The 19332-nt window shown below is 46.3% G+C and overlaps 2 protein-coding genes across 7 annotated transcripts in view; both read right to left on the reverse strand.

Moving 5' to 3' along the window:
- Positions 1 to 552: 552 nt before the first annotated feature.
- Positions 553 to 4978, reverse strand: TAF9B (TATA-box binding protein associated factor 9b). Its single transcript, XM_072335098.1, has 7 exons — positions 4368 to 4978; positions 4215 to 4296; positions 3990 to 4126; positions 3783 to 3917; positions 2585 to 2666; positions 2214 to 2327; positions 553 to 1913 (listed from the first exon to the last, which is right to left on the reverse strand). The coding sequence occupies exons 1-7, from the start codon at positions 4515 to 4517 to the stop codon at positions 1747 to 1749; spliced, it is 867 nt and encodes a 288-aa protein (XP_072191199.1). The 5' UTR covers positions 4518 to 4978; the 3' UTR covers positions 553 to 1746.
- Positions 4979 to 7423: 2445 nt separating this feature from the next.
- LOC140251215 (fibronectin type-III domain-containing protein 3a-like) overlaps positions 7424 to 19332 on the reverse strand; it is a 37276-nt gene continuing 25367 nt past the window's right edge. For all 6 annotated transcript variants that reach the window (XM_072334702.1, XM_072334705.1, XM_072334701.1 and 3 more), the window contains 17 exons: positions 19093 to 19231; positions 18151 to 18204; positions 17362 to 17483; positions 17104 to 17278; positions 16227 to 16313; positions 15871 to 16009; positions 15455 to 15523; positions 15106 to 15224; positions 14902 to 15007; positions 14151 to 14326; positions 13422 to 13535; positions 12960 to 13109; positions 12365 to 12645; positions 11555 to 11767; positions 10934 to 11100; positions 10586 to 10707; positions 7424 to 10031 (listed from right to left, as the gene is read on the reverse strand). In XM_072334702.1, the coding sequence (XP_072190803.1) occupies positions 9714 to 10031; positions 10586 to 10707; positions 10934 to 11100; positions 11555 to 11767; positions 12365 to 12645; positions 12960 to 13109; positions 13422 to 13535; positions 14151 to 14326; positions 14902 to 15007; positions 15106 to 15224; positions 15455 to 15523; positions 15871 to 16009; positions 16227 to 16313; positions 17104 to 17278; positions 17362 to 17483; positions 18151 to 18204; positions 19093 to 19231 (2551 nt within the window). In that variant the 3' untranslated portion in view covers positions 7424 to 9713. The remainder of the gene's footprint in view (positions 10032 to 10585; positions 10708 to 10933; positions 11101 to 11554; positions 11768 to 12364; positions 12646 to 12959; positions 13110 to 13421; positions 13536 to 14150; positions 14327 to 14901; positions 15008 to 15105; positions 15225 to 15454; positions 15524 to 15870; positions 16010 to 16226; positions 16314 to 17103; positions 17279 to 17361; positions 17484 to 18150; positions 18205 to 19092; positions 19232 to 19332) is intronic.

A 19332-nucleotide genomic window follows, 5' to 3' on the forward strand; every position in this document is an offset into this window, starting at 1 on the left:
ATAACAATATGAGCTGTAGTCTGTCTGGATGGGTGTGTTTGCACAGTGCCTTCCCTGAGCTGTAAGAGGTTTATTTTCTCAGGCTGGTTGCAGTCTGAGCTGTGGCTGTGTGGCTCCTGGGTTGGTGCAAGCTGAGCGTGGTTCTTAGCGCAGGAGCTGTTCAGACACGCCTTTACAAACATCAAAGGGCGAGAGGATGGTTTGTTTGGTGTGAAATTGGTATCGGTGGGAGCATCTCCCTTTGCTCTCCATCACCCCACAAAGCTTCCCATCCACCATGCAAGGAGGTGCAGGCTGAGTCAGGCCTGGTTCATCGCTGCAGAATGAAGCTGGCACAAAGGAAAGAAATCTGTGCAGGTGAAATAGCTGGGGCCTCATGCCTGTGTCTGCAGGGCTCCTGACCTGCCTGCTATGCTGTGTGTGCCTGGGCCAGCCCATCCATTATACTTTCTATTGAATGTATGAGAAATGGTCCCTGAGACAACAGAGAGCACATAAAAGGTACTCATACATTTATAGAGAAGGTGAGAGGGCTTTCACACACACATATCTATAATTGATTCTGTATTTATTGTATATGTCATATAATTATATGTGATACAGAGTGTAACACAGTCTGTAATTATAACCATTGCAATTAAGCGTTGCATGGTGCCACTTATTACTATTCCATACTTATATGAAAGGGTGCCTGAGCCTGACTGTACAGCAGCTCCATGGCTGCTGGTCTATGGAAGGTGACTGCAGGGGGGGAAACGGAATCAATTCAAGTGTGAACAGCACAGGTGAAACTCCTGTGTGAGATACAGCCCTGTACACATACTGATGACATAAGTTGCTTTAAAACACGCTTATGTGGCTGTTATAGAGCCTGTGTGTGTCTCTGAGGGGTGGGTGTGCACACATGCATTGCTGAAACCATTTGGTTCCTTCAGCCTTTAACCACTCACAGTGAAACAAGTCGATCTCGTTCTGTTTGCTTATTACAGCATTCCTGGGACCTTGACACACAACAGAAGCATCTTCCAGTGCATAAAGCCCCACATCAGACACCTGAAGGGCAGAACCGCCTGCATCAACTGCACCTGATCTACCACCACGACAACAATAGTTTCCTTGGTGCACACATAAAATACAAGCTTGAGGAAGCACCCGCTGCTGTGCTGTACACAGAACACAGAAGGGGGGAGCAGGAAGCTGTTACCTCTTCCCTACCTCTTCCTGTCTGCATTTCTCCTGTTAAAGAGAGCACTAGACCAGCACATGTGCAACATAGAAGCTTTACACGTATTAGTGGGGGGGAGCAAAGTAGCAAAGATGCTTCCCTCCTCATCTAGGACTTTATTTTCTATTATTTGATACAAAATTCATTCGCTGCTGTATTCTATACCACCCCATTTTCTACATACTGTGGGGGTTTTGGCACAGAATGGTACTGTGAGCATCCAGCAGAGAGATGGACTGTCCTCTGTGTGAAATAAGGCAACAGAAGAGATGTGAGGGCTGTACTCCTCCATGATGGTCACCACTGCCATAAAGTCCAAAAGCCATCAAAGATCAGATGAAAATGGGAACTGCTCCTTGGTTTTTCCACAGGTCACCCATCTCTTTCACTGTATACCCAACTGCATACTAACAGAGTCCTGGCATGCTATGGAATAGCTTACAAAGAACACTTAGGGGGGATGAAGACCCTTTCAGACTCAATATGAATCACTGAAGAACAGGAGGGCTGGGGCAGCTTCCTCACAAGTTATCATAATCATCATCCTCCTCGTGCTTCCTTTTCAAGGGGTTGGATTCATTCACCGCGTTCTGTGAGGATACCATATTTGTAGTAATCAGAATGTTCTTTGGTCCAATTAACGAAGGATTAATTAGCACATTCTGAACTGTTGGAGTAGTTGGCGTGGCTGTAAAGATGAAAGAAAGAAAAGAGAGTCAGGAGCCGAACACGTTGAAAAATGCTTTTCCCCACACTTGAAACCCCATTTCCACTCTGAAGCTCTCAAGGCAAGTAAAAGGGAGAGAGCAGAACTGTGAGGGAATGCAGAAGGGCCAGTGAAGGGGTACAGGAAATCTGTGCAGCTCTGTATGCTCTGGCTGAATATAGTGAAATAACTTCCCATGTTATTACTATAAATCAACAACTTCTCTGCTCAAAAGAAGCTGTGCAGAACGGAGAGGCCAGTGCTTGGCAGTTTGCATCTTACCTGTCTTGACTGCTGCTTGAGAAGAAGGGATCTGCACAGTGAACCTCTGCCCAGTGAGTGACACCGGAGCGCCCACTTTAGTTGAAACAGACACTGTTTGTGCTGAAGGTGTTCCTACATTGAAAACAGCTCAGTCAGAACACACAGAAACGCACTGACCAGGAGTTACATGGACTTACCAAAGGTAACAACAGGCCTTTGAAAAGAAACTTACTTGTTTTTCGGATGCTGTCAGTTCAGGTTGCCAAATAAACACTAAGCTTGCATGGCTCCCAGCATTACCAGCGCCCTGAGCATGCTTTAAAAACACCTCTCAAGACTTTTTCCTTCACAAAATCATCATGGGAAACCCTCACTGAGCTGCTGCTTACCTAAGGTGGGAGTGCTGGGCCTGCTGCTCACAGCTCCGACGCTCAGGCGAGGGACTGTGATCCTGCCTGCAGAGGAGGCGACCTGGCAAGAGAGAATACTCCAATTAACATGGCATCCAGAATGACCAGCTCTTCACATGCAGGTAGGAAGCAGTTCCCCCTACAGGGCCACAGAGAGCAATACTCTGTTAGGCCACAATCTGCGTTCCAATACTGAAGTTTTCAGACTGTGGTGTGGACAAAGACCTGCACAGAGCTGATCTACCAGCAGGTCGGCAGGGTTGGTTTCTACAGGGAAGAATAACTACAACACTCTAACCACCACTGACTTTTATTCTCACCTAGCACCAAGTTACATCCCTTGTCAATATCTGCAATCAAACCTTAAGCTCAATGTTTACAGTTCTTTCTTTACAATGCAGGATAAAACCTGATGAACAGAAGCATTCAGTACTACTCAGCAAGCAAAGCGAATCTTCTCCCTCTAAAACAGACAGCTTAAAAACTAAAACCTAAGTAAGTTCAAAACACCTTTTAGCACCTATACCACCAAACACCTTACCTTATTTTTGCCTTTTCCGAGTGGATTGATATGACTTGTAAATTTTGCTGTAAGACTAAGACTCACAGATGCTCTTTTTATGCTATTTGTATTTGAAGCTAATTAGCAGTAAGGGACTTTAGGGAATCTTTAGGGACAATAAGTGCTTACTTTGAGCGTGCACAGGTCAGTACTCATAGAATCATACCATATCACAGCCAGAGTTAGAAGGGATCTTAAAGTTCAGGCTGTCTGGGCCTCCCCCTCAGCCTTGGGCACCTCCAGGGATGGGCACCCCCAGTTCCGGGCAGCAGTGCAGGGCCTCACTGCCCTCTGGGTAAATGATTTCCCCCTCACATACGATACAAATCTCTCCCCTTTCAGTTTAAAGCCATTCCCCCCTTTTCCTACCACCATCAGATTGTGTGAAAGCCTCTCCTGTTCATCAGCTCCCTTTAGGCAGTAGAAGGGCACAGCAAGGCCTCCCCAGGGCCATCCCTTCCCCAAGTCAAACACACCCATCTCTCAGCCTGTCTCCATGGGAGAGGAGCTGCAGCCATCGCACACCCCCTTAAGCAGCACTAACGGCCCACAGCAGCAGCACTCCCAGCAACCACAGCGTGCAGTGCGTGCAGCCAGCACTGCCCGGCCCCTCACCTTCTTCTGCAGGGACTTGAGGCGGTAGTTGGGCGCTGTCAGGCAGTATCTGTCAGGGGGCAGCCTGGGCCCGGAGTAAGGTTTGATCAGAGGCAGCGGCGTCTGGTTCTTCTGCCTGGCGATGTCCAACAGGAACTGAACGCAGAGCGTTATTCACCCGCCCTCCCCGCCCCTCCTTCCCCGGCTGTACCCGCGGCCGTCACTCACATCGCGGGGCGGAGGGGACGTGAAGGACTGATCCGTGCGGCACTGGATCGCCAACCTCACGTCGTCCGCGTCCACGCTGGACTTCTTGGCGTGGCTGGAATAGATCTTGGCGTCCTCCAGAATGGTGGTCACGTACCCTGCGGGAACAAGCAGGCCGGCCTCAAAGCGGGAACCTTTCCCCGCACGGCCGGGCCCGGCCAGCCCGCGGCGCCGCCCCGCGCTCACTGTAGGCGAACTCCAGCATCTGGTTGATGACGCGCGGCTCGTACTCCGTGATGCCCATATCCTTCAGGATCTGCGCCATCACCTGCGGGGAGACACGCACCGTCACCTCGGCCCGGCCCGGCCCGTTTCGGCCCCGCGGTCCCGCTCCGTTACCTGAGCGTCTTTAGGAGCGCTCTTGGGCGACGCCATCTTGGCCGGCTCCATCGCTTCCGCCTCCCCGGGCGGCCACTTCCGTCTCGTTACCCCGTTATCAAGGGGCGGGAGCGCCGCGACGGCGGCCGGAAGTGCGGGAGGCGTTGCCATGGAGACGAGGCCTAGTTATGGGGGGAAGGGACCAACTGGGCCTGCGGCCCGCATCGCAACGAACGCGGGCTTCTTTCTTTCCAGCAGACGTTGTACCGGTACAGATCGGTATTTTTAACATAAATACATCGGTGGATAAAAGTGATGGCGGCGGCAGTGCACGTCCTTCGGGCCCACGCTGAGCAGCGACTGACCCCCACAGCCCGTCCTTACAGCCTCGGTGAGCCCAAGATCACAGCCCCGGAGATCACGACGTCCGATTAATGCCAACCTGTCCCTCCATGGTGCCCACCACACCTGGAAGCAGCAAAAGTGACCTACCAGGAGAGGCAGGCACAGGTCAGACTCATCCAGCACAACGCAGTGAGACAAGCCCAGCTGCGGGACCAAAGGACTGCAGCAGGAGGGGTTCCCCACCCCGGGGCTGTGTGGAGCAGCCCGCACTGCAGAGCACTGCAGAGCACTGCAGAGCACTGCAGAGCACTGCAGAGCACTGCAGAGCACTGCAGAGCACTGCAGAGCACTGCAGAGCACTGCAGAGCACTGCAGAGCACTGCAGAGCACTGCAGAGCACTGCAGAGCACTGCAGAGCACTGCAGAGGGCAGAGGTGGCCCCGCGAGCAGCACGTGTCAGTGCTGGACGTGCGGACAGCCAAGTGCTGTTGCCGGGATCTTTGGCTGGAAGCGCTTGCAGAGCTTTGGTCCAAGTCATTTGACTTTCATGAGTCATAGAATCTTACACAAAAACATCCTGCAAGGAGGGAACGGAGGATGAATTCCAGACACTGACCTTAGACAACAAACAAAAGCCACTTTTTTCTTCTTGTCTTCGCCTAGTGGAGGAGGGGAGCTTTTCCTCCATGAACAGAACACAGACTGGGGATTAGGGTGAGACTCGGCCTCAGGAGGCCATCTGCCAACAATGCCTTTCATAAGAGGCAAGGCACTTCGTATGGGTTTACCTCAGAGAGCAGCCAGAGGCCCTTTTGGACCCAGGGGCTCCCTCCCTGCGCTTGGCCACGGAAGCTTCCTCCCCAGCTCCTGTCCTCTGGCCGTGCCATGAATGCTGGTGTTCAGCTCTCTGTTAGCGCTCCGCCTGCTGCCCGAATAAAAGAGCAGTTGCTCCTCATCTCTGCCCAGACACTGAGGTTTCTTTCAGAGTTAGAAAACAGGAAATCAGGTCAGTGTGGCCAGGCTGAGTGATGCCTCCTCCCACTGCCACCACTGAACCAGTGACATTTAGCAGAGGTGACTCCCCAGGCTGGGAGCAATCTTCTGAGACGCTGTGCAGCCCACACCCCAGCCCAGCTCTGCTGTTTAAATCCCCACCATCACAGCGTCAAGTGTTGATAAGAAGTGCTTAAGGTGCAGCAGAAAGCAAAGCCCTCACACCTAGACAGCTTGTCTTGCCTTGATGCACTGGGGTGCGTAGATCTCTTGAAAAACACAACCAGTGCTTCAACCTCTTCGAAATGACAGCAGAAATCCTGCTACCATTAAAAGCAAGGCTCTGTCAACATAACGCAGTGACTTTGTTCAGCACTGACCTTTCAAGCCCAAATCCCACATTATTTGGCTCTGCAGAACGCTGGGTTTTGGACAGTCTTTCAGACAGGAGAGCTGCAAGGAGTGCAGCTCCAAGGAGGATGGGTGAGGTTTCTTTTGTACCAGGCATCCCGCTTCACTTCATCCAGTGTTAGGGAGGAATTCCTGAGGAGCCTGGCTGGACTCACCCTACTGCCAGCTGAGCAGTGAGAGCAGCATCTCAGACACCGAGCTGAGTGCCATTAACCCGCTGCCCCCTGGAGGCTTCCCTTGTGTTTTCTCTGGCTCTGATCCCATTTCCCTTCGCCTTCCCCACGCTGGTGCTTCCAGCTCGCAATCTCTGATCTTTTCTGAAGTGGAAAGTAAATCAGGGCTCAACGTCAGGCTGTCTCATTCTGAAGATCGATGTTCAAATAAAGGCTTTCCCATCATAACTTCATCCAGCCACTAGAAATTTATCACCCCGTGGCATCTGCTGGGTAAGAGCTCAAGTAGGAAAGGCCCTACATAAACACAGAATGATGGAAAACTGTGAAACTGCTCCAAATGGCCTTGTTAATTTTCCACTATCAAAGAACTGTTTTATCCTATCAGTGACTGGAGGCATTTTTTTTTGCAGGGTAAGGAGGAAGGCAGAGTGAAGGGTGTGATTTAGGGCAGCACCATTAGAAGCATGCAGGGGAGGGAAAGGATGGATCACTGTGCAACGGGCAGCATGGGAGGCAGCCTCAAAAACTCAGACAGCTCTTGCTGATGTCCTCAGAAATTGGACTCACAAATCTGGCCAGCCCTGCCCTCCCTTTATGGGCCAGATGTGGCAATGGCCTTTGCTTACATAGCCACAGAGCTCCTGTTCCACATTTCCCAAGGGCTGAGGTGCATCCTGTCTTCAACCACCCCCTTCTCAGCACCAGCTCTGGTCCATTGCCCTGCCACAGCCCCTGAGGAAGAGGGACCTGCAAAGGCCTGAACTCATCTGCTAGATAACAGCACTTACTGCCACAGGATCACCAGAGCGCTGCTGGCTGCACTGCATCACGGAGCCCAGAGCCCAGGTTCTGTGCCCAGCACCTCTGCGTCCTGAAGGCAAGTTCCCCTCTGAGTCCTGAAGGCAGAACAAAAAGCCACACGTTAAGGAACAAACTGAAGCCTACACGCACCTTTCATGGCAGGGTAAAGGCATACCTCCTTCCCCACTGGTCCTCTGGGACACCTACCTGTAACTTCATCCAGAAAGACCTGTTAAATCCAGCTCAGTGATAACTTAGCAAACGTTTCTTCAGCTTCAATTACATGCTATAGAAATGACTGCTCCCAGATAAGGGCAAATCCCACAACAAACACACGACAAACCCCACGGTCAAATCTGAATACATTCGTATTATTTATTGGCTGTATTAAATATATTATCTATTTGATAGTTACAATTTAGTAATACAATGCATGGCAGCTTTAACATAGAGATACCTCAAAATTACAATACAGGAAAAAAAAGATACCTAAAACATTAATGCCACTAAGGGTACATGGTTCTGGAATGGATAAGAGCTGATGTCCGTCTGCACTGTGTGAGGCTCTGCGGTACATCTGGAAACATTGAGTACTTTGTGGCAATTACAGAAGAACTTGTACTTCTTTAGGAGTCGCCCCTTTGTTAGTATTTGCTTTGCAACCCTAATTTACCTCTTTAAAATCATCCAGAACAGCATTGCAAATTAACCTCTACAGACTTACTTTGCTCTAAGAGTTAAGAAGAAATAACCCTTTGGCAACAGAGATTTGCTGGAGGCGGTAGGATTTGCTAAAAGTAGACCCTAAAGAGGAACAGAGACAGACTGTAAACTCTTCTAACTAAAGACACTAAGATCTGTATAAAACTCTTTCCAAAAGCAGAGGGATGGATGGAGAGATTTCTATGATATAATAAATGATTAACTTAAAGTTCTGCTACAAGTAGAACAAAATACATTCAAACATACCTTTTTTTTTTTTTCTATTGTTTTTGTTTTTTTTCCTCCTCCAGGACTTTTAATCAAAATAAATAGAGTACAAAAGGAAGGGTACATTTTGCAAAGATTAATTCTCAGATTGCACCAGAAATCTACTTTTTACGAGTATTTAAGCGATACTACATCATAATTTAGGTTTCCCACATCTGAAATACAACACAATGCCTCGAACTACAACGCAACATTATTCGTCAACTGCCATAGGAGAAAGACCCTTAAAGTGATTGAATTACTGGCAATCCTTCGCCTGCAGCACCAGCACATCCAGCACCCCACGTACAAGTGCCTTGTTACAGGGTGATAACCCTACCTCCACCTTTCTGCACCACGCTCCCATGCTGTTGGGAAGGCCCATTCTGCAACGCTTTCTAAACTTGCCAGCCCAGGCTTTCAAACCCTTTGGCACAGAGAAGGCAGCTGTCAGATTCATCTGCAGGCATTCGCAAGCTGGAACTAACGAGAACGGGCAGACGTAGCGCACGGTGCCCACCCCGAATCCCCCTGACAAACAGGACACGTCTCAGAGCTCATAGCAGGCTGAACATTCCCAACTAGGAAACAACGGAATGTGAAGCTGCTACCACCGGGATAGCAAGTCGGATAAAACCTTGTACAAATGTTGGCTAAAAAAACAAAGTTCTTCCATGTACAATTTGATCATTCGGGTTACGTAAGGAGGGCATCCAAAAGCAGTCCGAAGTTTTATTCTTTAGGTTAATAATAGTACAAAAAACATTTGCTCAGTTTGAGCCAAATAGTGTAACATTTATCATAAATGCACTCTTTCTCCTTAAAGACGAGACCTGTGCTTTACTGGAAACGCTGCAAAGATTTCATCCCAAGCACAGGAAATTCACTTTTCTCTCAGGCACTGAGAGTGAAATGTGGATTGGGCCAACAGCTGCTCACCACCAGCAGGAAGCCCCGCGCTCACGAGCGTGCAGTGCAAAGGGGCCTTTCCTGCACTGTCACATCCCAAGGCGGCTGCCGCGTGGACGCAGCATCCTGCTAACATTGTGTCCAAGCACCTCGATTCAAACCCTACAAATGCTGGCACCCGCTACTTGAAAGGCTTGAAATGATTATTACTGAATCCAAAACATTAAAATAACTGTAAAGTAGTAATATCGCTAAGTCAATATTCTGCTTTCCTTCTACGGTATATTAAATGTGGTATGCTCTAGTAATGTTCTGCAATACAGTACTGCTCTAAGCTTAAGCATTTGTGCTGCTGTATGTCACGTATACCAAACTGCGATGATGCCTGATGGGCCACCACTGCTCTAGCTGTGCTTGGAAAGGACTCGTTCCAATAACGCCGTCTCTCTCTGACTGCCCAAAGGGCCTCGTGTGAATTTGGAGAGAGCAAAGCGTGCACACGCGCACCGGTGTGCACAATAAGGCAGTTTGTGCTGTTTTCTTAACAGCTAACCCTGATTACAGAGGACAAAGGATTACCCTTTCTACAAGAAATCTGTGTTCAGTATTTGGAAAGGATCTGCTGACCCAGCCTCGCTGTCAGCCAGCAGCAGGGCGGAAATGAGCGTATCCACACATTTCCAGCTAGGATTTCAATTAGAACTAACCATAAATACCCGAAATAGCTTCTGTACAAAAAGCTGAGCACTGAGTAGGTTCTTGTCTACTTGATCACAAAGTACTGAATAACGACAGCAAATAAAATAGCAACCACTGCGAACCCGCAGAGAAGAACGATGGCAATGAAGCGCTCCTCATGCAGCCTCTTCTTACTGTCTGCCAGCTCCGCGGGCACGGCGGTGCTCTGCGGCTCCAGCCCCTGCTTCTGAGATGAGAACACCGCACTGGGGCTGTAAGGTCCATACAGTTCTTGGGATCCAGCAGCGTCCTGGGACTGACGGCCAGCGCAGACTCTGATCCGGTATTCACAGTTTGTCTGCAGGCCTGTGAGACGGAAGGAAGTCTCTGGTCCCTTGTATACCTGGTCAGCACAACAAGAAAGAGAACCACTCTGAACACGATTAGCCTTATAAACTGCCTTTGCAGCCATTTGCTCTGCCAGTACAAGCAAAGTGTCAACGCAGATGTGAACCGTTACGTTTGCTTAACAGATTATTTCTACATAAGTGCTCCTGTTTGAAAGGAAGAGCAGAAGCAGCAGGAATTTGCCTGCTGACGAAAATGACAAGCTAAAGAAAACATACATTGTGCAACCTGTGTTAGGCTCCAGAAGAACACTCCAAAAAGCCCGCCCTCCCTCCCCTGCAGGGACGTACATCTGTAGTGATGCTCCTTCCCTGCAGTGCAATTAACAGCAAACAACTGGCATGAAACATTCAAACTACCCCTGCTACTTGGAGAGCTACTGCTCTCACGTGAGCTGAGAAAAAGGAGGAGGAACTGCAATGTCCTTTGGAATAACTTAAGAATTTAAAACGCTATCAGATCTGTAAAAAAAAAAAAAACCCCAAACAATCAAAGAGAAAAATGTCAATCCTTTTTTGTGAGTAAAAAGCCTCAATAAATGGAAGGTACCTGATCAAACTCTCTCCCAGCAGCAAGCTGAAGGATGTAAACAATGGAATCTCCTTTCATTGGCTGTAAAGGTTCCCAGGTGATTTCATAAGTGTTTTCTTCCAGCTGATTTGCTTTGGGTGCTAGAACATAAGCAATTTGTTGGTAGTTTAGGAAAGGGTTTGTACGAGCATTCTTGCCTCTTCCAATTAGAAGGAAGAAGCCAAAATCACCAGTTACAGTCATTCACATTCAGTTTCCTTGCTTAAAACAGTCCTTTAGTCTGTACAAGTTCCATTTTACTGGGAAAGTGGGTTTTTAGCATCCACCCTACCACATACTTGGCTCACAGAGCTCTCTAACGCTCACCTTTAAGAGATGCAGGGGGAGACTTGGTTGTAGTGAAAGCGTAAACGTCAGAAAACTCCCCCTCTCCAGCATCATTGTATGCCTGGATTTTGAAATAGTATGTGGTGGATTCACTGAGCCGCTGCACTTTGTATGTATGACATGGACCACTATAAACCGTAACAAACCTGGGAGAGAAAGCACAATACATACAGGTCAGAAGTATTCGGGGATCACTAAATCGTATGTGTGACGTTGGCACAAAAATTCTGACAATGCATTCCTTGTGCCCCAGCATCACATGTGCTGTGCATAGCGGGCAGCTGAGCACTGCTACTGTGCCCAGCTGTACGTGCACTCCTCAGCAGCACTCATCCATGCCACTTCCAGACCCAGGCATTCATTAAGCTGGCAGGGCATTGAGCTACAGCACCCCACAGAAAATTCACAGCCAAACTCTGGGTTTCAATCAAGAGGAGGACACCTGTGCCAGCTAGGTTTGTTTGTAATTGCAGGTCAACATTTGGGACACCCAAGCAACTCAGTGGTGCAAACAGAGGTGAGAATACTGAAGAGGCCTTAACAAACCTGACACAGAGGTTTAATGAGACATGAATGCCCTCAGCGCTCTGAGTATCTTACCTGCCAAACCTGTCCTCCATCTGCAAGTTGAACTGTGTAGGGTTGGTAATTAAAGCTTTGCTAGGACCTTCACCCCATTTAAGTTTAAGGCTCTGGTAGCTGAACACCACACATTCAAGGTGAGGAGGGTCTGGAGGTAGTGGTTTCGTTTTGGCTTTAATGGAATGACTGAAAGGACCAACTCCAAAGCTGTTTATGGCCTGTATTCTCACCCTAGAAACACGTGAAGAAGAGCCATATAGTTATCATTGGGCCCTGAAATATGCTAGGTAATCAGAGTCAACATCTGTAATGAATATAACTACGAGCAATAAAGGAATTAAAAGGCAGTTAGAAATTAAAAACAGCCTATTTCAAAACAAGTGAAAATTACTGCAATTTCAGCCTAATGAAACTTCAGCATTTCTCAGCATCGTTCAGGTTTACTTTACACCATCAACAAGCACCCAGCTTCTCCAAGGTGACGTTCAGCCTAGAGCAGGGGCTCTACCCCTCTGCACACACACACCCTCTTTTGGTGAAGTACCAATCATACCAAATAAGCAATTGGGAATTCAAAGAAGCCTGGAGTAAAGCCTCAGCTTTGATACCAAACAGCATTCTTACTGCAGCAACCTCAGCTCTTTCTGCTAGATGGTACAGCTTAAGGTCTCAATGTGATGACATAATTGGTTCAGAGTCGCAGAGAGAACCAAGCAGATATTCTGTAAGCCGAATGATGTTACTGCAAAGCTTAAAAACACTGCCCTCAAAGCTAGGGAATGAAAAACCATACTGATGCAGCTTGAAATGAGAACTGGTAATTATTACCTGTAGAGAGTATCAGGCAGCAGATTCTCAAGAATGTGGCTTGTATTCCTTCCAACAGTTACAAGCTGCTTTTCCCCATATTCTATATTATATCCAGTGATCTCTGCTCCGTGACAACACGGTTCTTCCCATTGAATTGCAAGGCACGTTGATAAAGGAAGAGGGACTTCCATTTGGTCTTCATCCAGCAGCTGCAGTACGGACACGGCCGCAGGTACTGATGCAGGGGTTGTCACCAATCCAGTCTCCCCAAACAGCCCCACCCCAGCAATGTTCACAGCCTGGAAGGGACACCATGAATTGTTAACTGAATCCACACTTTCCTACTCAGTACATTGACCATGCTTCCTTCTGCATGCCATCATAAGTATGGAAGAGCATAGGAAACAGCCCAAATAAATTGCAAACGTGACAAAACACCTGGTACTTAATGCAGTATCTTATTGACAGATACATGTTGTTAGGAGGGACTTAGGGGGGGAATGAAAGCCTTAATAAACGGCACTACATAACTGCATTCATCCAGAACTCAAGTTTTCTTCCAACTGTATGTACTCGCTCATTTGTTTACTAACACAAAAGAGGCTTTTCGTACCTGTACACGACAATAATATGTGGTTGCAGGTGTGAGACCTTTTACTTCATAGCTCTGGCAAGGGCCTGTGTAAATGACATGCATTGATCCTTCCACCTGTCCCCACTCCAGTCTGTATTCACTGATTTCTGCACCGTTGCACGCAGGACTCTGCAGGTGTCAAGCAACAAATTATGTGTTCATCATACAAGTACAGTCTCCCACTACACCGAACAAAGACATCCAAACAAGCACTGGGGTTGAAAAGCTGAGTTTGAGAGAACAACCTTACTTCTCAGATTTGACACTCTGGTGCTTCACTACAACTAATACAGGCACCAAATCCACCTCTACACAGAGATGTCTGAAATATTACACCCGTACACTCGTCACTTCTTCCATTTCCGTGCCATGTGTACGTCACCACGATTCTAAGGGCTGCATAATACAGTTTATGTCTCACTGAACACCATTAGCACCTACCTCCCAGGAAACTGCAACACATGTTGCATTTTTACAAGCGACAACAGGTTTGCAGCACTGATCAGGGGGGCCGGGAGCAGTAGAGATTTCTGCTTTGTCCGAGTGAGGACCAAACTGCAAAAAGAAATGCAACCTGATGAACATGGCAACAGAGTCGAGGAAAAACTGACAGGTGAGCGGATAAGCTGAAGAAAACAAATTATTTGTAACAATAAGGAAGCAAATAGGAGATTTCCATGCTTGTTTTCAGAGCATTTTCAGTTCCTTTCAGGCAGTTTACAAACTGGCTTTGCACCCACAGGGTACCCATAACCCTCCCACTACCTCCCACTCCTGCTGTCGTGTCACTCCTCCTTTCCCCCTGGTCAGAAGCAGCTGGGTAGTGTTTCAGAACACTTTTACACAACACACATTTACCCTAACCTTGTTCAAACCCAGCATTGTTTGAATGCATCCTCTTCACATAGTGCTATTCCCACAGCACCAGTCTGTAAAGTCCACATAACTATAAAATACAGGGCAATTTCTTAAGGCACAAACACCAAGAGATTATTCACCACCAGAAATGTAGGGTTTACTTTCTTTTTATATATACATCTACATGAGAAATTCTGCTCTTCTCATGAAAACATGCCAGAACACAAGCTACAAGATACCATCAGGCTCTGAATTGGAAAGCACCACCGCCATCCTCTGTGTAAAACCTGGCCTTGCTAGCAGGGCACTTACCCCGACCCTGTTTGCTGCCCGCAGCCAGAAGCAGTATGTTCTCCCAGGGAGCAGGTTGCTCACGGTGCACTCGGGTGCAGCACCCTGGTACACCTGTCTGCGCTCCTCCTGCTCTGAGTTTGCCATCTCTACAACGTATTCTGTTATGTCAGAACCTCCATCTACAGGTGGTGGGCCTGCAAAACAAAAAGGGATTTTTTTTCCTATTAATTTCATTAAGAGCCTTTTTCTTTCTAACTTGTTTCTACTTTGCCTTCTCAAGCTACAGGTCAAGCTAGATGCACGCTACAAATCAGGGTGCAGGTGTTCACTGCAGCTGAGCAGAGCAACACCAACTTTTTCTTCCCCCACAGGAACTGGTATATTAGTTTAAGATAGCCTCTATCAGGTTCTTTCATAAATGTCCTTCAAAAAACAGTCTTATCTTCACTGCTGCTTGCTTATCTTCTTTATGGAGATAGAAGTAATAAATAAAATAGCGTTGATTCTTAACTCAGCAATCATAATAATGAATATATCAGTAATGAGGCAGCCAGCGAGCTCTCCTCACTGGAAGACATACATTTAACTCTCTCCACATCACTGCACATCTCCAAGTCACAGCTGGCTTGCAAGCTTTATTTATTTATTTTAAACACAAGTAACACCATGGGCAATATTACTCACATTCCTTGGCTATTTAAACACTTACATGTCTATTTAAATACAATAAGTATCTCAAAAGGGTTCAACAGATTTTTCAGGAGCTTACCCCACTGCAACGAGATCTCCTTGGGCTTTGCCTTGCCTGCCAGGCATGGAGTGGGACACGGCCCCGGAGGAACAGCTGATGTCGTAACAGTCAGGACATCGGAAGCCTGGCAGTAACACACATTCATTTCAGAGTGGAGGCAAACATCACAGTGAAACAGACAGAAATGGCTTTCTGTAGTACATTTATTCTCCTTGCTCTCACCTGGCTCTCCCCGCCTCTGCTGACACAATGAACTCTCATTCTGTAGGTAGTACCAGGCTTGAGATGATCACACACATGCTCTCTCTGGGTACCGCTGTAGATGGTGTCCCATTTACTCCCTGCAGCAAAAATTCATACTATATACTGCAAAGCTTTTGCAAAAATCAACCTCGACAATTCCTGTACAGTCATTAAGGTAAAGAGAAACACTCCATTTGAAGGACAAATTAGATAAAGAACACAACAAAAACATATGCAAGAAAAGAACAGCAACCACTACAGCAACAGTAGTGAATCACAAGCTCTGTTAGTACACAAGCTCAATTAGTACTTAATGACAACTGCTTACCAATTACTGCTTCTGAGATTTCCAAGAAGTATCTAGCAATGTCTGATCCTCCATTATCTTTGGGCGGTTCTGAAAGAAAACATCACCTTAAAATAAACTACTGAAGATATAAAGACAAGGCATTACTTTGTCGCCTTCACGTAACATTTTAATCTGCTGTAGAATTAATTCAGGTTTAAAAAAAAAAATCAATTCAAAAAGAAAACCGTGCACATATATACAGCCACAGTACAATGTTTTTTTTTTCCCTTATTAATCATGATTATATGAGGAAGAGGAGTACTATGTACTTTTCCTGCAGTACCATTCCCTGTAGGGACAAGAGTTCGGTCTATGGGTTTGCCTCTGTGTTTTAATCTGCATTACCAGGTGACTGCACATACACAGGTGTATGAGAGCAACTCGAACAAACGTACCCCACGCTACTTTCACACTGTGTGAATGGATCTTCCCCTTTGCAGTTGGTTTACTTGGTGGCCCAGGTTTGTCAGGGTTGGTGCTGTGTTCCACTACCTCACTTGGACTGCTTTTTCCTTCGCTGTTGTAGGCAAAGAGCTGTTTCAGGAACAAACAGAACATGTAAGTGATTGCTAAGATTGATTTAATGGCATGTAATACAATTCTGACTTACAAAACTCTTCCATCCTAAACCAACAACAACTGCAGGTAAATTTCTCCCGTCTCCATAGAGATTTCTTAGCCATAATAAAATGCTAAAACCCCAGAAATGCATACAGACATCATTAAATGAGTAACAAAACATAGTACAAACCCTAAACTTATAGGATGTGCTCCTTCTAAGATTTCTTAAAGTGCATGAGAGTTCATCTCCATTGTACTGTGGCTGGAAACCATAACCCTACAAAGAAGGAAAAACAAGAACAAAATGCAGTCACTGATTTTCCATGATTGGACAGTGATGGAAAGACAAGGATAGTGTCCTTGCAAAAAACAGTCTGGGAAGAACGAAGGAAGGATTGGGGGTCCCCAAGATTAAAGAAAAAGCAGAGAAGAGTTTCGGTCCCAAGGATCTGGTTAAACAAACTCGGTCTTGCAAGTACATGGCAGGAGATGCTGGCTTAGCACCTTGTGTACACCTTGTTGTTGGGCAGAATGAATGACAGACTTTACATGATGCAAAGGCAGTTCCAGATGGGCAAAACAACAAACTCCGAATCCAGAGTACAAAGTATGTGTCAACAAAGGGAACGAAGGGACATACCACAGGGCAATGGCTGACAGGAGAATGGAGAAAATGTGGACACCAAGTACCTCAGCCAACAGGGACAGGGGGCTCACTAGCATTGGGGTACAGGAATAGCAGGGAAGCTGTGTGTCCCCCAGAGCAGTGAGAGACCCCAGAGGGGTCCACCTCAGTGGCCTCTGCCCTTATTCAAATTAAGAAAGATGAAGACTGTCATGTTTCTTTTTGGGATAAAGATGGTTGAGTAAGCTTACTGGAGCAGAAATGTTCCTAACGGACAGATTGTTTTCTGTTGTTGTTGTCATTCTAGCTGGAACTTCATCTTTGTTTCATAAACGCATGCAGTGCTTGCCAGTTTATTTGGAAGTAAAATATCAGTTGAAATGTTTATTGATGCCCAACTGCATATCAAGCTTTTATAAACATGAAAGAAAGCTGCACTTACAGAACCTTCTTCTTCCATGTCTAAAGTGTAAGTGAGGGAGTCCTCTGAGGACACTCCGCTGGGTGGGCTCCACCGCAGGGCCAGCCAGGTCACTCCAGCTTCAACGAGCACCGGGGGTGATGGGGCTGGGGGCACCATCCCTGCTGTGTAGTACGTCACCGTCTCACTAAACCCACTGGAAAAATGTTTTTTTGGAGTTAGCAATGGCTTTGGGTTGCTGATGAGAGAACGAATGATGGCAGAAACAGCGTCCATTACCTCATTCCAATATCGTTTTTAGCAGCTAGTCTAAGCGAGTATTTGGTGGAAGGAGAGAGTTTGGTAAGCTTATACTGCTTCAGGTGCCCGTAGTAGCATTCTTTGAAGGGTCCATTCTTTCCCTTTAAAAAAGCAAGAACAATCTCAGCAACTTCTTGCACTGAGACTACACACTCCCTCCTAAGGTCATTTTCTTCACCTCTAACTTTTCCTAAATCTCACTGCCTTACTTTAATAAATATTACATTAAAAAACCACAAAGACTGAAGAATTAGGAAGCTACAGTCACCCACACCACGCTGAGCATGCCTGACAGCAATCCTGAGCACTCCAGGTACCAGAATCACATCTGATTGAGATGAGATAATTTTTTTGGTGCTGGGGGTTGTGACAAAATGGTAACAAATCCCTGCAACTGAAAACAAAGCACAAACATGAAGTTTTTTACCACTTTGGGATATATTTCAGTAAGGAGTTCGGACTGGAGCAGTGTTTGTGACAGCTACCGAAGAGAGAAGCCAAACACTTGATAAACAAAGGCTAGGAATTAATGCTGCTCTGACTGACAAGGACCACACGAGGACACTGAGCACAGCTCTCAGAGGATCTGAACAGACCGTCTGCTCCAACGCTTCACTACTACCAACGGCATTCAGGATCTTTAACTGGCTTAAAAACTGCCTGGGAAGTTCACTGAAAATAGTGGATGAACCGAAGCAGAAGAGTATTTTTCAAGTATAACTGTTCATTACATTGTTGGGTATTTTTTTCCACTAGAAAAGGGCTTACCTCATCCCATTCTAAAAGAAAATTAGTTATTTTGGAACCATTGTCATTTGAAGACTGAAAATAAAGAACAATGAAAAAAGTTAAAATCAAACAGTTGAACATTCGCATCTTTTGCATCCTAAGACAACATTTGAGCCATCAAATATATTCATACATTCCAACTGGCTTTTAAAATGAAAAAGAGTGCAATAAGCGCAATAAGCAAACGGAACAGCTCTATTTTTCCACAAACACTTGTGATAACCTGCAGCTCTGGGCACACACAGATACTCTGTGAAGCGAGACAGGGAGGAGTGGGTAAAAGCCAGCAGCTCATTCAGCCCTTCACTCCCGGTGGCTCTCTAAAATGCTACATTAATATTGGGAACTAACTGTGCTCTCTAGGAGATGCAGTTTAGGAACTTCCTAAGTGCAGATCACATAGATAATTTAACTGCTATTATTCATTTATTAACCATTTTTTCCAGGTGTAAACATAGTTTTAAGAAAAACGCAGAATGAAAATACAACACCGTGACTGAATCTTCAGAGATTATAAACTGCACGTATTCAAAAGTCAGATTCAAAAGCTAATGTTTAAACTAGAGAAAGAAATGCACTGTGAGATGGCACAAGTGACTACCAGAATTATGGAATTACAACATTACCATCCAGAAATCCCACTTACAAACATCTCCTTCCTTACAGTGTCATTTCAGAAGAGAACTTTCCCACCAAACAGTTCATACTTAAGAGGCTGCTGCTTCCAGCTCCATGATGCTAAAGCCATACATACGCAAGAACTAAGCAGCAAAGGGAGCAGGAAGAAGCAATCACGATTTCAGCCATCAGCCTTAACTAAGCAACTTAAAAGCCAAAACTGAAAGCAAACACTACATTACAGGCAAAGCTAATGCAAGCACACTCACTGTGTATGAATACATCAGTCTGCTTTCTGCTTACCTTCCATTGCAAACTCAGGCTGTTTTTGGTTCTATTAATTAGCTTCGGTGCTGCTGGACAATCTGGCTCACAACTCTCTGTAGTGAAACTCACTAATTCTGAAACAGATTCCTTTATGGAACTGCTGGTTGCTGAAACTCTAAACAAAAGGACAACAAATTATGTTATCACATCGGCACCCCAGAAGTTAAGGAAAGATTTATCAGCTTGAGAAATGCACTGAATTGTAAGTTGTTGTAA

This window comes from Excalfactoria chinensis, chromosome 4, assembly GCF_039878825.1.
Source record: "Excalfactoria chinensis isolate bCotChi1 chromosome 4, bCotChi1.hap2, whole genome shotgun sequence".
NCBI lineage: Eukaryota > Metazoa > Chordata > Aves > Galliformes > Phasianidae > Excalfactoria > Excalfactoria chinensis.